The sequence below is a fragment of the Nomascus leucogenys genome, chromosome 14 (genome assembly GCF_006542625.1).
Source record: "Nomascus leucogenys isolate Asia chromosome 14, Asia_NLE_v1, whole genome shotgun sequence".
Lineage (NCBI taxonomy): Eukaryota > Metazoa > Chordata > Mammalia > Primates > Hylobatidae > Nomascus > Nomascus leucogenys.
The window spans coordinates 63,288,723-63,307,126 of record NC_044394.1 but is presented as its reverse complement, the minus strand read 5'-3'; the positions used below and the strand labels follow the sequence as shown (position 1 = coordinate 63,307,126).

Genomic DNA, 18,404 nt, shown 5'->3' with positions numbered 1-18,404 from the left:
CTGGTACCTAAGATGCAAGACAAAGTCCACTTTACTTTTCCCTGTGTTCTTCTCAAGCAAAAGGAATTTCACCTGATAGCCACCATAGCCGGTAATGTGCTGAGTCTCCCGTGAAGTGAGCAATTCTTAGATGCTCACCCAAGTCCCTTGACTTAGTACTTGGGTATCACTGATGGTTATTCAGGGCCCAAGGGCTCTTCTGTTAGCAGATGATGAATGCTTCTAGGACTGGGCCCTTCCCTTCAAGACAGCAGGTTGTCTAGAAATGTGTGTGTGTGTCTAGAAATATCAGCCAGGAGCCAGGGCTTGGAGCTAGGGCTTGGAACAGGGACCTCATGACTCTTTCCAGTTTTCTATCCTACTGTGACTGAGCTGGTATCCAAGATTCAAGACAAAGTCTTCCCCACTCTTCAGTCTCCTCTCCTCAAGTAGAAAGAAGGGGTCTGTTTTGAAGCCGCAAGCTTTGCAGCCTGGTGTTAGGGGGAGAGGTGATGCCAGCACTCCCTTAGCCACCACAGCTGGTGATTCTGCAGATCTCATTCTCCACCCCCCAACCAGTGTCCACTGGGCCCAGTTCGGCACTAGGACTCTCCTATGAGTTGCAGTCCTTGTGGCCAGACTGCCTTTCAAGTTTATTTAGAGCACAGAGCACTTTAGCCTGTAGTGGTGAGGTGTGCAGAAATTCAAATTCCAACCACTGGGATTGGAAATTCCCCCCTGACTAGGGCTGCTTTAAATCCTCCATGTGTGGGCAGATTTCAGCTGAGTATGAACCAGAAATAAAATTCTAAGCCCTCCAACCATCTAAATGGACTCCTCCTCTTGGAAAGGGCATTCCAAGGCTAACCTGAGGGGACTGGTTCAGGCCATGATAGTGGGCAGAGTTCAGACATGCTTTGTTATACCCTATCCCTTTTGGAATTACTGATAGAATAGATTCTTTAAGTTTGATGTGAAACGTTGACAATCTATTCTCTCTGAAGCCTGATGCCTGGAGGCTTCATTTGCATGATAAAACTTTGTTTTCCACAAACTCTTTTCACCATAACCCAGACATTACTTTCTATTGATTCCAGGTCTTTAAATAATAACAACTCTTTCAACCAATTTCCAATCAGAAAAATTGTAAATCTACCTATGACCTGGAAGCAACGTCCCCCTCACTCCCAGCTTCCAGTTGTCCTACCTTTCCAGACTAAACCAATGTTTGTACATCTTACATGTAATTGATTGATGTCTCATGTCTCCCTAATATGTGTAAATTAAGCTGTACTCCAACCACCTTGGGCACATGTTCTCAGGATCTCCTGAGGGCTGTGTCACAGGCCATTGATCACCCATATCTCTTCAAATATTCTAAAGAGTTTAACTCTTTTCATTGACATGATTTTGCTCTGGTTTTCCTTTAGGATCTCATAGGACAGTGCTGAGTTCAATGCCTCACAATTGCTATACTTTCCCTCTCTCAGCACTCAGAGATGCTCTCTGCACCACACTAGTGTTGCTGTGGGTGGGTGAGGGCTGGCGTCAGCGATTTAAGACTGTTTTTTCTATCTTTTCAGTGCTTCTTTCAGTAATTCAGAGTTAAATCCAGGTATAAGAGGGCTCATCTGACTTTTGGTTCTTATGAAGGTGTTTTTTCTGAGTAGATAGTTGTTAAATTGGTGTCCCTGTAGCAGGGGGACTATTGGCGGAGACTTCTATTCTGCCATCCTGCTTTGCCTCTCAGAAAAATCCCTACAAAATTAATCTGTGGAAGTCCTAAAACTCAGTATTTCAGAATTTGAATGTATTTGGAGATAGGATCTTTAATGAGGAATTAATATGCCTGTAGATTTTTATTTATCTAATTCTTTATTTATTTATATTTATTTATTCAAGTAGCACCATTTAACAAACCTTCCTGGTCTTCCACTAGTTATTCTACCACCAGTGAAATCCTCTCTCTATACCTGACAATTCTTCTTAAATTATCACTTCAGTCATGAAATCAACTTGCATATTTGAGTATAGATGTGGACTCCTCAGACCCTAATTATGTAAATCCTTTCATAGTACAAAATATTCCAGCCATCTCTAGATCAATGATCCAATTATTTCTTTAACACAAACTAGGTCCATGGTAACATGTAGGATATGGCTGAAATCTTTATTTTCTTAACTTGTCATAAGAAAGGCCATCACATGTTCGTAAGTGCAACAGGCATGATATGTAAATGAGGCTTTAAAAAGTAGCCAGGAAAAAGCAAGCTCTGAAATGTTGCAATCACTCCAACCCCAACCATTCAGACATAGGCTGTGGAATGAACAAATGCAGAAGACAGCACAATGGGGAAAACATGTTTATTTTTATTGTTTCAGGCTCCGGAGACTAGGGGTGGGTAAGGTACTGAAGGTTACCGATGCAAATTCAGTAGAGAAGAGAGGGTTTGAACTGAGTTGGAGATGTGGTCCAGTTTAATTTTTGACTCTGTAGTAATTGCAGGATCACTTCTATACGTCCATTTTCCAGTGCCTCTAGTTTTTGAACTTGCAGACAAAGGAAAACTTTTCTTCACAAGACACATCCTTCCATCCCTTGAATCCTATGACACAGTGAAAAGAGTCAGAATAAGGGGTTTGAAAGGAGTGTGGCCTCTCTGGATCTAGGACTCAGGACAAGAAACAAGAAAAAACACTTCACCATTTCCTGGATGAGGACCTTACCTCATCTCTACCCCAGTTCCTACGTTCATCCCAACTAAGCAGGAGAGAATGATAAACAAATGGATGGTTTCTCTGCCTTTTACCTGAGCTCGAAGTCAGGCTCACACAGTAGCCAGGATTGATACTGCTTGGGGATCCAATGACCCAGGATTTGTAGGAGACCAGAGACCCACTGCTCCAGTGCCAACGGCGGTTCTAGATGGAGAAAGGTCAGAAGAGGGTAAGAGGTGACTTGGAAAGAGAAACACCTGGCCTGTGTGTACACTCAGTAACAGGCCAAACATAAGGCAAGAATAAACCTTATTGTTCCCATGAATAGAACATTTTTTCCTCTGCTTTCACTTTAAGACTCTCCTTTCCTGGACTGCCCAATTCTCTCCCACTCTCACACAAAATGACATATGTTCTGAAGTTGATACAAAAAAAATAAAAGCTCATTGTAGAACATGGTTTCTTATTTTCTCTCCTGAGACCCATGACCCTCATATTCACCACTACCAGTGGTTGCCCATTAGTTGTTGGTGTATTGTTTAGTATAACACCAGGCTCCCAAATGCCATTAGTAGATTGTCTCCACCAGTATCTTTTTGTATATAATCTACAAAGAGATATTGTTCAAGAAAGACAATAATAAAATGGGTAAGATGTGGTATATAAAGATGCTTTCCTAGAAGTAGATATAATGAGTTTATGCATTAATGAATGCCCAGGACACTCAGGATATCCAGTTTCCACTCATCTCTCCTACTATCTACACTGAATCTCACTACCTCATACATCATAAGATCTATAAAGAAGTCCCTTTTATTAAAAATAAGAAAGGATAAAAGCTGGTTCTATAGTTCCCAAACCTTAAACTTCCCTCTTTCTTCTCAAAATTGATAGTCAAGAGATAAAAGAAGCTCCAGACTGACCTTTTTGGGGTCATAGAGGCCAATCCAGACATTGCCATCATCAGTGCTAGTTTCCTTAATCAGTGAGGCCACGAAGGCGCCCTCGGCCTGGGTGAGCACAGACACCAGGTTGCCTGAATTCATGTTCTGGCAGTAGAGCTATTGGAGAAGCAAATGGAGCACTCAGTGGAGAAGGAAAGTGTGGGGGATACAATGGGCCCTCCCAGAGGATGTGTTAGTAAAAGGACAGCACAGAAATGTCCCTGATGATGCTATCACTGACCACCAGCATCTCTGTGCTGAATGATGGGATTAAGTAGATTGGAAAGTTTTAGGCTGATGATTGGATAGGGAGGGGATTAGTCTTATCTCATATCAGCCACTGAACACACTGGAGAATGGCAGCTTCCCCTCCCTTCATGAGCCTCCCTTCCCACACTGCTCTCTTCACTCACATCTGCATCAACCCAGGTCTCAAGGTCTTCATTAAAGTAGTAGCAGTAGGAGCCATAGGCATTGGTGCCTTCTGGGCAGCTGATACGGGCCTTGGGCAAGTCTGTCTGGACCTCTTGGCCTGGAAAAGAAAGAACAATTAAGAAAGACCCTCAGAGCAGGGCAAAGGCTGGATGGTGAGGTAGGAGCTTCTGAGGTTCCTTTATCGGGACAGAAAGATGTAGTAGGTCATGGATGATTAGTCACTTCTGCCCTCCTGCATCCTACCTCTTCTCTCTCAATATGTCTTTGCTCAAGACAAGAGCACACAATGAATAGGCTCATGAAATGTGCCCCACTGTCCCTTTTACTTATGGGGCTCAGGCTTTTTCTGCCTCAGACTCAGGCTTCTGCCCTTCTCAAGCCTGTTCAGTTTCTCTACATAAAAAGCTCCCCTCAGTTCCCCATTCCACTAATGACTGTCTACATACAGACATCCCCAAGCCCCCCATCATGAGTAGTGTTAATATAATAAACCAATGTCAACTGCAGTGGTCACTGATAAGGGGTCATGCTAAGTTCCATCTCTAACTCTCTAATGAGGTGAGGATTTTTTTTTTCTTTTTTCTTTTTTCTTTTTTTTGAGACAGAGTCTGGCTCTGTTGCCCAGGCTGGAGTGCAGTGGTGCGATCTCGGCTCACTGCAAGCTCCGCCTCCCAGGTTCACGCCATTCTTCTGCTTCAGCCTCCCAAGTAGCTGGGACTTTGAATAGGATGAAATCAGCAATAAAGGTCACTGAGCAACACAAAACAACTCCTGATGTTGACTCTGCTTTTTCTCATGTGAACCCATATGCATGAGGATGGAGTGAAGGCTTCAGGGCTGGGGTTGTGGGAGGTATGGGGGAAGAATCTCACCTTGGCTCAAAGACAGGCACATCAGGCAGGAGATCAGCATGAAGCATGAGTTGGTCTGAGCCATGCTGAGCAGCAGTGAATCTCTTGCTTAAGGAGCAAATCAGCAATCTTAATAGGAGAACACAGGGAAGAGGGTTTGAGCAGTGAAGAGCAGAGCATGGTTAACTTCCTTTTCTCTGGATTCCTGATGGCAGCAAGGCCATCTGAGATACCCACACCCTCAACATTTCTCTATACAGGTTGGAGATCATACAGATCCTGTAACCCAGAAACAGATTTGTCTCCTGCTTAGGCTTCATTACTGCTGAGACCTTTTGGTTAGAAAATTAGCCCAAATCTTCCCCAAGATGAAAGAGGAAGAACCCATGTTAGAGTTGCCCTCCTCCTGTAATGTCCACTTACCCGTTTGCTGGGTCTGAAGTGGCTTGTTGGGTCAGGCACTGGTTGGAGGTTTATTACAGGGTCTGAGAACAGAGCTGCATAAATTAAGCAAGAGGCAGGGCAAGGAGTGAGGATCAAAGGGCCTACTTTGGGCACTGAGACAGAGAGATTCTGGCATCAGAACTAGCTTCTTCCTGGCACACACTGGGAATGATTACAAATGACATCAACTTACCACAAACAGATTGGCAAACTGTTCAAGTGCAAGTCAGGCTTTGCCCTTCCTCAGCAGCAACCAGGTGTCCAGTTCCTATGGTCTTTAGCAGTTCTAGAAGGAGGAAAGGAGTAGATTTCCTTGTCCTCTCTGTAAATATGGAGTCCTTTCTTTGATATTAAGCATAGGTAGGGGTAGGGGAAGAGTTGGCTGAGTCTACATGAGTAAGCACAATTTGCTGGTTGATTGGGTTGTTCCTCTATTTCTTTTCTTTTCTTTTTTTTTTAGACAGAATCTCACTGTCACCCAGCCTGGAGGGCAGTGGTGCAATCTCAGCTCACTGCAACTCCTGCCTCCCAGGTTCAAGCGATTCTCCTGCCTCAGCCTCTCGAGTAGCTGGGATTACAGGTATGTGCCACCATACTTGACTAATTTTTTGTATTTTTTGTAGAGACGGGGTTTCACCAGGCTGGTCTCGAACTCCTGAACTCAAGCAATCTGCCTGACTCAACCTCCCAAAGTGCTGGAATTACAGGCATGAGCCAATGCTCCCTGCCATTCTTCTATTTCTTTTCAAGTTCAGGAACCTCTCAAGACCTACTTCAGATGTCAAGCCTTAAGAGTTACATACATGTAAACCAATATGTCCAGTCAGGTTTTAGTACAAGTAGCTAGCCTGATATAGGCATTCTCCAAGTCTAAACAGGTGGCAACTGTACAGTAAGCTAATGCTTAAGAAAGCTCAGAATACCTGGATATGAGGTTAGGCTTCATTGAAGACTTTGGTACGAAATTAACAGTCTCTTAGAGTGAAGTTACAGATGATGCGATGACATTGAGCATGTAGCAGAATCATCTGAGTATTTAGTGGAATCATCAAAAAAAAAACAATTCATAATGGAATATTAGAAAAAAACCCTAAATGTTCACAGAGACAGGTGTATCAATTGGCATAAATAAATAATGTATTATAAGACACTACACACATTAAATCAAATAAGCTAGATATTTATCAACATGGCTTGGTTTCAAAAACATAATGTTGAATATAAAACTGTCAGCTGCAGGAAGTTATAAACTATTTAATAAAATGTATACATTCTTTAAAAAGATAGTGATTAAATTGTATAATTTTTTTTGGTCAATTCACATGTAGTTTAAACAATAAAAATCTGAAATTCAAGAATATACATAACCACTTACATTATTTGCATAGAGAATTTAGAGTGAGTTTTTAAATCTTTCCTTTGTTTTATAAAAGCTAAAGATTTTAAACAAAGATGACAAATATTAATAGTATTTATTCCAAATGATAGCTTTATACACAGTTGTTAATTTAGTTCATTTAATTTCTGCATTTACTAAAGTTATGCTTTCTAAAAAACAGCACCAGTGAAAGATGTCTTTCTTGTTTCTATAAATAAGAGGTTAAGTCATGCTCTATAGAGTTACCAAAGGATAGAGTAGGAAGGAATTCAGTATATTTGGTATCATCACAGGTTGATACGGTAAAAAGCAAAGACACAATTAATTAAACAAAAATTAAAACAAAACATTTTGTGGCATGTCTTAAAAATATGAGTTCATCTATATTTCAAGAATATTCCAAACAAGCAATGACTTTCCAGGTATAAAGGATCTAATACTTTATAGTGCCTACTAAAATATATTATTGCTAGTGTGATATAAAAGAGAGATATAAAACAAACAATAATTGAAAGAGTACTCTCGTAAAAACCTTTATTGCCCTAAATAGCTCTGTCCCTATTGAGATACTTACCCTTATTGCTTGCATATATGACTGACAAATTCCACATGCAGGACAAAAAAAAAATTTAGGACATTTACTGGCAGCCACTGTGGTTCCAAAGTGATGCCCTTTTCAAGGAAGTCATAGTTCCTATTCCTTCAATGCTTATCTCATTTTCCTCAGTAACCCCAGGTTCTTTCCTCTGAGTTTTATGACATTCCCATGAGCTCATTTAAGTCCTTTCTACCAAATTCACTCTGAAAGTCGTCTCATAGATGAGAATCATTACCCTGCACATCTAGTGTTAATGTAGCCTCAAGTGGGGGAACGTTTTGATATGCCTTAATAAGGCTTAGGAAGTTTCAAGGCTATGGCTAATTTTTGGTGCTTTTGGCCATCTCCTTGTAGATATTCCCTGCGTTCCACCCTTGTAATACAAATTTTACACTTATGAAGGAGAGATAATCTCCCTCTTTTTTTTGTCCTTGGCAGACATGTGAATACTGCAAACATTATACCTAAGAGGAAATTAGGTGAAGTAGTACCAGGTTCACAAATAGACCTTCCATGGTCTATTTGTGCTCTACAGATGTAAGAAATCCTTCTTACAACTTAGCTTCCTCTCCTTCACAAGAAAGCTCTAGTTTATTTAACACAAGCTTTCACTGCATGTTCTCTATGCCAGATACTATTCTAAATGTTTTACAAATAAGAACCCACTTAATCCCATGACATTCTGAAAATACAGGTGCTATCTGCAGCCATATTTAAGATATGAAGAAACTGAAGATGAGAAATGGCTTAAGTAATTTACTTAATATAAAACAGCTACTATGTAGTGAAGGAAAATTCAAACATAAGCATAAGTTTTGCTTTAAGGTCATTTAGTTATCTCAAATATCCTTCTGAATTCCCTTGATTTATCTCCACATTCAACCCATCCAGCTCTCCCAGAGTTCTGACTGATTTCACCAAATAACTAAGTTAGAAAGAATGACTAAAACGTAGTATTTGTTAGCACAACAGGGTGACTATAGTAAAAGATAATTTAATTGAATGTTTTAAAATAACGAAGAGAGCATACCCTGCTGTGTTTATTAGGCATTGCATGCTTATAATAAAATATCTCATGTAACCCACAAATGTATACACCTACTCTGTACCCAGAAAATGAAAAATAAATGAGTAAATAAATAACCACTCAGCAATCATAGCCATACCACAAGCCCCAAAGGATGAACTTAAAAGGTTAATAAATGTAAGATACCAAGCACCCAATCCTTAACCCATAATTTAATTGGACTTTTACATATACTAGCATGACAATCATGTCTGTGTCTGTGTTTGGCACAGAGGGAGCTGTTCTTTACCACCTTAGCACAGATAGGAGCAAGCCTCACCAAAAGTCACGCAACAAAGGGGTCAGAAAATTTGAAGTTTTGATGGAATCTTGGAAGGTTAGAAAGCAAGCCAGGGCCTCTTTTCTCCCTTCCTCATGTCTCAGCACTTGTCCATGGAAATCAAAGCCAGAAAAACACTAAGAAAAAACTAAACTCTTACAGAAAACCATCCATGATCTCGTAAAGTCTTGCATCCCTGAAGAGTTAGAAACCCATAGGTTAACAAGCTTCCACTTATTTACTTTATTTAATATGAATAAGGAATCTCAGAAAAGTTGCAAATTCCTCAAATCCAAAAAGAGAAGCTATTTTTCTATAGATCCCTCCTCTATAAAATAAGCATTTAATTTAAATTCCAAGCAGAGGGCAAGGAGAGAATTCACAGGCCTTGTAAAAGGCACTGACACAAGTTCAGCATCAGGGGGGCCTCTTCCTGGCAAACCCAGGACTGGTCATACATGAGGTCCTTTCTCATAAACAGCTTGGTAAACTCTGCAAGTCAAAGGCAGGCTTTGCCCTTCCCCAGCAGCAACCAGATGCCCAGTTCCCATGGCCCTGAGCAGCCCAGGAAAAAGCAGAGACTTTCCAGGAATAGTGATGATGGGTGTGAAGGGAGGACCCTGGGAGGAGGGGCAGTGAATGTGTGAGCCTGGAGCAGAACCATCTGTGAGACAAGGAGCAAGGGAGGCAGCAGGACAAGATGTGGAGCATCCTGCTTGGGGCAGTGGGGAAAGGGAGGAACATACATTCATAGCATGCTAGCACCGTTTACCATGGAGGCCTCCTCTCCTGACAAGGCATGTCCCGAAAGGATCCTGTGGAAAGAGAAACTCCCATGGAAGAGGCTGAAGGTTTCTGGGGACTGCACCTTACACCTCACTTCCCCAAAGTAATAAATCAACTCTAATGCCTCTTCAGAACTGTTGCCGGATACAACGAGGAGGGGAGTGATGATGGGGATGATGCATTCAGCAAAGATGCTGCTGACTTTCTGCTAAGCACATAACAGTGATGATTAAAGCTTAAACTACAGTTCCTCTCTGTACTTGCACAATACCTTCAAATACACTCTTTCCTAGTCTAGAATATTTCTATTATATTATCCCATTAAAGCAAACACTTGTATTTTAATTTTTATGTTCTTAGAAATATTTTTACATGTATTAAATATGTTAACTTAAAAAAAAAACTCTACATTGAACGTAAATACCTTAAGCACCAAAAGGTGAAGTGACTTGCCCAAGGTCACATGGGATTCACAGAAAGTAGCACAGCCAGAATTTGGGTCCAATGAATCTGACACCAAGGTCTGTGCTCTCTCTCTCTCTCTGTTCTATTGCCCACCCTGCAAAAGCTATAAAATTCTAAAACTGGAAAGAATGGAATGTTATAAGTAGATGGGATCACATGTAATTAAACTGTCCCTCTCATAAGAGGACAGGTGTTCAGAGAATTTAAGTACCTGGACCTCTATCCAGTGGTGGTGAGAAAAAGCATTAACTCCAATCTACTTCTCAGCCCTCTGTTTCTTCCACCACTTTGCTCTGTCCTTTTTCTGCAGACTCCAGAAGTTACTTAACTAATGGCTATTTTGTAAAAGCTTTTCATCCACAACCTCATCTCCGTAGGAAAGCTGGAGTGATTGCCATATCCTCCTCTGGGTGTCTACAGTCTCTCAAGTTTCCTGACCAGTATCCCACTTCCTCCATTTACATACCTCACAGGCAGACAAAGTCAAACTCAGTTTTGTGAACACATTGTCTCTACTTCCTAGTATCTGGGCCAGTTAAATAAGCAGCTGAGGTTTCTGACAAGGTTTGATTTCTTTTCTTTTCTTTCTTTTTTTTTTTTTGAGATTTCCTAGGTGGAATCATTCTGGCAATGACTATTGTCAGCTGTACACTGTAAGTCTATGGGCTGGAGGGCCAACATTGGTTTGGGAAAAAATACAACAGTTTTGAACTTCAAGATATAAGTGAATTACCCTTTGTAGTGAGAAGAGAAAAAAAAAACAAAAACTCAGAGCTCTGACCTATGAGGTATGCAAAATCTATCAGGCCCAGAGAGGCATGAGTGTGGAACTTTGGTCATAGCCCCTCACACCCATGCCTGGGTGTAACTGCTTAAGGGCATTTAGTTCCTGACTAGCTGCCTCACTTATTATGCTGACTTTTTTTTATACAAACTACAATGTATAACCTGTAAATAGTCTTTGTTATTAATGTAAATTCTTGGTAAAGAACTTAGGAACTGCCTCTTTTTTTCCTATAAAAACCCAATGGTAACTGCTGCTAATTGGAGCATATATTCAGGGAAACTTGAATTTATGCTCCCAGGTTGTAGTCCTCAAACGTGGCCCAAATAAACTCTCTACTTATATTAATTTTGCCTAATTTTTCCTCTATACTTTAACAGTAGGACTAAAGAATCCCTCAACCATACAACATGAAAAGTGAAACCAATAGGTATGTTCAGAGAACACACTTGTTGAATGTCTTTGTCCTTTTTTTTTTTTTTTTTGAGATGGAGTCTTGCTCTGTCTCCCAGGCTGGAGTGCAGTGGCACGATCTCGGCTCACTGCAACCTCTTCCTCCCAGGTTCATGCCATTCTACTGCCTCAGCCTCCTGAGTAGCTGGGACTACAGGCGTCTGCCACCACGCCCAGCTAATTTTTTGTATTTTTAGTAAAGATGGGGTCTCACCGTGTTAACCAGGATGGTCTCGATCTCCTGACCTCATGATCTGCCCGCCTCTGCCTCCCAAAGTGCTAGGATTACAGGTGTGAGCCACTGCACCCGGCCGGCATTGTCCTTTTTAAATACAGAAGGCACAAAACTAGCAGAAATATAAACTGCTGTAACATATGAGACTGAGGAATAGAAGTGGAATTTGGAAACCCAAACTGGATTTTCTCTCAAGTGAAAGGATCCTTTCCTCAGAGGATCAATGACATGCCTCCAAGGCAAGGTAGATTTACAAATCTAAATTAAACCGATCATGTATTTCTGGCTATGAAATGACAAAAAGTGTAAGACAGATAACCATATAACCTTTAAACAAATGTCATTATGCCAATTGAGGAGATGAATATTAACCAGGTTTCAGAAAAATGAAGATAGTAAGAGAATCAAGGAAAAATTATCAAGTTTATCCTCTCTAAACTCATGTCGACATTTAATTGAACATTGTAATCATATTTACATGGACCTTTAAGAAGTGATTGAGCCATGAAGGCTCTGTTCTCATAGTTGAGATTAATACCATTATAAAATGGCTAGTTTCATTCCCTTTTGCTTCTTTGCCCTTCAGTCTTTTGCCATGTCGCGAAACAGGAGGAAGGCCCTTGAAAGATTCCAGCATCTTGATAATGAACTTCTAAGTCTCTGGAACTGTTAGAAAATAAATTTCTGTTTATTATAAATTAACCAGTCTCAAGTGTTTTGTTCTAGTTGTAGAAAATGGACTAAGATAGAAATATGTACCAGAAGTGGGGTTGTTACTATTAGAAACACCTAAAAATGTGTGTCAGATTTGGAACTGAGTAATGGGCAGAGGGCAGAAGAGTTTAGAGGATCAGGCTAGAAAAAAGCCTAGATTGCTATTAACAGTGTTAAGGGCTACGCTGGTGAGAGCTCAAGAAGAGGAGAGCTATAGGCTAAACCTAAATCATCAGTGAGATTACTTAAGTGGTTTTCAAAAGACCAATAGCAATATGAATGGTGGCGGTAATTCTGATGAGATCCCAGATGGAAATGCAGGGTGTTGTATTTCACAATGATGCGAGAGTTATCCTTTTTACTAAGAGGCAACGAACGTGGCTGAATTGTCTTTGAGTCCTAACATTTTATGAAAGGCAGAATTTAAGAACCACAAGTTAGGATATTTGGTGGAAGAAATAATCTAAGTAGCAAATTGTTAAGTATGCTGCATGACTTTTTTAAACTGTCAATAGTAAAACTTAAGAAAAGGGAAAAAATTAAATATGAAATGTATATTGAAAAGGAGGCAGAAAGTAAAGATTTGGAAAATTCTTAGTCTGGGTGTGTTTTAAAAAAAGAAAAGCCATATTCAAAAAAGAGAAACCGAGGGTGTGGCCAAATTTTGATAAGGAGATAAGCTCCCATCACAAGCCCAGAATGCCAATGCCTGGAGAACAGAATTAGATCAAAAGAGGAGTCTTGGGAGCCCTTGGGACCTTGTTGCTCACCACTCAGGACTTCCTCAAGTCTCTGATTCCTGCATTCCTGAGCAGCACTTTTAGCCATCTCAGAAATGGCTTAAAGAAGCCCAGATGTGGTGCTGGCCATCACTCCAGAAGGCACAGGGTATAAGTTTTGATGGTGTCCATAGAATGTTAATTCTCCAGGATTGCTGATTGTAGGAGCTAGATTTCAAAAAATGTGTCAGGGAGCCTCAGGGCTCAAAGAGAGAACTGACACAGGTGCAAGGCCACCACAGAGATTACCCACTGGGACAATTCCTAATGAAACATTAGTGGGTGGGTTGCTAGGCAAATAGCTAAACATAAGCAGGAGGGAAGAACTCCTGACAAAAGGGAGGTTTGAAAACTTTTACACCCCAGAGATTACGTAAAACAGGCATGCTAAATATAGCCCGAAAAGAGGAAATAAACTCTCCGTTCTCTATTTTCCTTCAATACATTCTCTTTTTTGGTTAAATCAATCACTTGGCAGAATTCTTCCTCCAATTAAAACTAATCAAAAATTCCTGCACTTCCTAATAACAGTGGGAAACCCCAGCTGCAGCTAGCTTTGGGGATAATATTCCAGCCTGTGAGAGCTGCTGCATTGGTTGCTCCCAGAAAAGCCATGGAGGCCTAACCCCTGCCCCAGTCTGTGCTGATGGTGGGACTTGAAGTCAAAACAAAAAATGCTCAAACCTCAGGATTTAATGTTGTTGTTGTTGTTGTTGTTGTTGTTGTTGTTGTTTTTTGGTGGGGGTTTGGATTTAGTTGGACCCTGTTAATTCTTTTCATTTTCTGTTGCTGTTTTGTTATGGAATTGTCTATCCTATGCCTGTCCCACCATATATTTTAGAAACATATAATTTGTTTGATTTCACAGCTGGAGGGGAATTTTCCTCAGAATGAATCATAACCTGAGTCTTACATATATCCAATTTTGATGATATTTAGATGAGAATCTAGACCATAGACTTTTAAGATTATGCTAGAATGAGTTAAGACCAGGAGCTATTGGGTTAAAATGAAAGTACTTTATATGTGAGAAGTACATAAGTTTTGGGGGTGACAGAGGCAGAATGCTGTAATTTGAATGTTTGTCCCTTCAAAAATTCATGTTGAAATTTAATTCCCACTGTAACAGTGTTAAGAGATGTCACCTTTAAGTGGCAATTAGGCCATGAGTGTAAGATTCTCCCTGGGGCCTGAAAGCTTAAGGAGATGAATAACTCTTCCCTTCTCAGGCCCAGTCCCAAGGCACAAGGCTACTTGCGCCACCAGCGTGCGCCAGCAAGATAGCAGAAGCAGGAAGTGAGCCATCTGGAAGACACGTACCCCTGAAGATCGAGAAAGAGGCCATCTGGGTCCAACGTAGCAGTTACATCAGACTAGGACACTTCTTGTTTACAGGAGGGTATAAAACTTTTGCCGCTTCCTCACTTGGGGCTGAAGCCATTTTAGGCCTCAGCCATCCTGCACCCAGGTGCTCATTAAAACAGCATGTTGCTCCACACCATCTCCTGTTGTCTGTTGGCATGCTCCCAGGGTTTGAACCAATATAAAAACCTTAAAACGAGGACTCTAAAGAACAATTCCCATTTCCTTAAAAACAAGTACACACACACACACACACACACAGGATTGTGATGATAGCGTGTGTAAAGGACAAATTAACTTGTAGGGTAAGGACTGGGTGCTTAGTATCTTAAATGCATTTTTTTTTTTATGTTCTTCTTATGGGGCCTCAGGCCGTGGCCATGATCAATGGGTTGTTCTATATTGAAATTAGTCTGGCCTCAGAGAGCTAGATTGGTTGAATGTGGAAATAAATAAAGAGAAGGAAACTAGCAGGTTTCATTGAGCTAAGAAAATGAACCTGAAGCAAAACTTCTTGCCTTTGAATCTAGCTTCAATATACAGTAACTGTTTGATCTTGGGGAAGTTACTTAGCTCTGCTCTTACCTTCAGTTTCTTCATATGTGATATATGGTTCCTAGTAGTACCCATATTACAAAGTTGTCATGTGGATTAAGTGGGTGCGGGAAGTTACTTAGCTCTGCTCTTACCTTCAATTTCTTCATATGTGATATATGGTTCCTAGTAGTACCCATATTACAAAGTTGTCATGTGGATTAAGTGGGTGCCTATTTGTCAAGCATTTAGAATAATACCTGGCATAGAGAGCATGTGATGAAAGTTTGTGTTAAATAAACTGAAGCTTTCCTGTGAAGCGGAAGAGGCTAATTTATAAGGAAGTTTCTTTACATCTGCACAATATAGCGGATGATGGAAAAATTTTGGTGCATTTGGTACTCCTTCAGCTCCTTTCTTTTCCAGTCTAAAGTTTGCAGACAGGCTGTTATTCACATGCCTGCCAAAAGTTTCAAACAAAAGAGAGATTCTCTCTCCATAATAAGTCTAAAATCTGTTAAAAGGTGGAAAACAGGGAACAGCAGATAGAAGATGGCCAATAGCACTAAAAATAAGCCATAGCCTTGAAACTCTCTAAGTTTTATTGAGGTGTATCAAGAAATTGTCCCCATTTGGGGATATACTAACACTAGATGTCCAGTTTACCCCTTTCCACCTATGTGAAGACTAACAAAGGAAATAGATAGGAAAGGCCTCAAATCAGCTTCTTAGAACTTTGTAAAACTAGTTCAGAGGACAGGACCTTCAGAATCCTAAGGACAAGGAGCTAAATCTTAAAGGATTGGGAAATATGGCTTCCTTGACAAAGGCATCACTTTGGAACCAAAGTGGCTGCCAGTAAGTGTCCTCAATTTTACTACCTGGCCTATGGAATTTGGTCAGTCACATATGTGAGCAATAACGGTTTGTTATCTAAACGGGCATACAGCTATTGGGGCAATAAACATTTTATGAGAGTTGTGTCAATTGTTATTTATTTTGAAATGCTTTCATATCGTGCTAGCCACAGTGTGTTTTATTGTGTATTTGAAAGTATTAGATCTTTTGTACCTGAAAAGTCATCGTCTATTTGAAGTCTTCTTGATGTAAAGAAAAACTCTCATTTAAAAAATTACCACAAAGAATTTTTTTGTGTTAATTTTTAAAAATTGGCCCAACACAGTGGCTCCTGCCTATAGTCCCAGCACTTTGGGAGGCTGAGGCGGGCAGATGGCTTGAGCCCAGGAGTTTGAGACCAGCCTGGGCAGTATAGTAAAACCCTGTCTCTACTGAAAATACAAAAATTAGCCTGGCATGGAGGTGTGCACCTGTACTCCCAGCTACTCAGGAGGCTGAGGTGGGAGAACAGTTGAGCCCAGGGGCTCAAGACTGACGTGAGCCATGATTGAGCCACTGCACTCTAGCCTGGGTGACAAAGAGAGACCCTGTCTCAAAAATAATGATAATAATAATAATAATAATTGCTTGTTTGATTTTGGTAAGATAAACTTATGGTAACAAGCATAATAGATTTCTCTCTTCTTCATCCCTTTCTAACTTGGAATAATATGATTGAAATTCTTACTTATAGAAAGAAAACCTCGCATCTTTCTCTGGTTATAAGCTTTTAAGAAAACATAATTATTTTTAGAAAATGCTGAAATAAGTTGGAGTAGTTTGACAAACACTTTTGAACTTGTTAGACTAAACAATATTAATCTCTGTCATCTATGTTTAAAATGATTATTTTAAATAAATAAAAATATATATTCTCCAGGAAAACAGTAATGTAGACAGTAAAAAGTTTCCTCTTCAGAGTTTCCCTTCTTGTTAAAGGATAAATCATAAGTGTTAGAAATAATAGTTTATTTTAAAGATGAACTTCCCTCAAGCCCCCTTGCTTTATGCTAATAACTCTTTATTAAGCCCTATCTTATATAGCTGTTAAACATGCTCACAGGCACATAATACATTCCATGTCCTTGTACCTTAACCAAGATATTTGTGTTGGACATGCTCATAGGTATGTCCCAGTTCGCAGCCTATGCCCCTTCCTTATTTGGAAATACTATTTTTGTACCTATTTTAAAAAATTTTAAATTATTAGCCAATCGGGTTTTAATTTAGATTGCGAGGTCTGGCTCCAGCCAATGGAGACAGGCCACAGCAATAGGGACCTCATGCATAAGGAATAAATATTCTGGTGTCTCTTTATTCTGTGTATGCCCTTGCCGTTGTTCCATCTGTCAGGGGCATCCTTTCTGCAGAAAGTAAAAATTGCCTCGCTGAGAGAACTTTTTGTCTTAATGCTGATTTTTCCTTGCAGAACCAAGGAACACACATTTTGCATTTCTAACAAGAATGAAAATTTTTTGTATAGTGTTTTATTACGGATTCATTTTACTTTAAACCACATGTGAATAGATAAAGAAACAATATAAATAGCCTTTTTATAGCATGTATAAATATTATTAGTTTGTAAGTTTTTGCAACTGACTTTTAATATTCATTTTAACTTTATATATGCTTTTGAAATGAGCTCATGTTTATATAAAGATATTTAGCTTATTTAATTTAACTCCTGTTAGTATTTCAAAATATATTATTTAGTCATTTATCCCAATTGATACAGCCATCTGTATTTCTGTCAATATTTTGGTTAGTTTTTCAACTGAATTTTAAATTCCAGATTTGCTCTTGTTCCCTGAATCTGAATGGATAGTTAATGGGAATTTCAGTAAGCGTTTAATTTCACATCACTATCTGTAACTTCACAACAACAGATAATTGACTTCAAACCAACAACTTCATATTCCACTACATGTGTGGATGGAGGAACCTAGTGGGAGGCGATTGGATCATTGGAGTAGTTTCCCCCATGCTGTTCTCGTGATAGTGAGTGCATTCTCACAAGATCTGATGGTTTTATAAAGGGCTCTTCCCTCTTCACTTTCTCTTGCTCACCTGCACCATGTAAGACATGCTTTGCTTCCCCTTCATCTCCATGATTGTAAGTTTCTTGAGGCCTCCCCAGCCTCAGGAAAGTCTGTGAGTCAATTAAACTATGAGTCAATTAAACCTCTTTCCTTTTTAAGTTACTCAGTCCCTGGTAGTATCTTTACAGCAGTATGAAAATGGACTAATACACCTTGACTTCTGAAGTAGGTCTTGAGAGTTTCCTGAGCCTGAAAGGGAATGGAGAAATGACTTAAAGCCACCAGCTAATTGGGCTTAATCATTTGGACTCAGTTGACTCTTCCCCTACCCCTACCCATGCCTAAACCAAAGAAAGGATCATCACATATTTACATAGCACAAAGAAATCTACTCTTCTGCTCTTTCTAGGACTGCTAAAGGCCATGGGAACTGGAATCCTGGATGCTGCGGAGGAAGGGCAAAGTTCGACATCAACTTGGACAGTTTGCCAACCTGTTTGTGGTAAGTTGATGTCATTTGTGACCACTCCTAATGTGTGTCAGGAATAAGCTATTCCTGATGCCAGAATCTCTTACTGTCAGTGCCCTCTGTAGGCCTTCTGATCCTTACTCCTTGCTCCGCCCATTATTTATATCAAGTGGTTCTCTCTCAGACGCTGATAT

At 40.1% G+C, this 18,404-nt stretch overlaps 1 protein-coding gene across 1 annotated transcript; it reads right to left on the bottom strand.

Moving 5' to 3' along the window:
- Positions 1–2,340: 2,340 nt before the first annotated feature.
- LOC100584036 (lithostathine-1-alpha-like) lies at positions 2,341–5,398 on the bottom strand. Its single transcript, XM_003282137.4, has 6 exons — positions 5,351–5,398; positions 4,949–5,056; positions 4,055–4,173; positions 3,621–3,758; positions 2,790–2,901; positions 2,341–2,585 (listed from the first exon to the last, which is right to left on the bottom strand). Exons 2-6 carry the CDS (start codon positions 5,010–5,012, stop codon positions 2,518–2,520), a joined length of 501 nt encoding a protein of 166 aa, XP_003282185.1. The 5' UTR covers positions 5,013–5,056; positions 5,351–5,398; the 3' UTR covers positions 2,341–2,517.
- Positions 5,399–18,404: the final 13,006 nt, after the last annotated feature.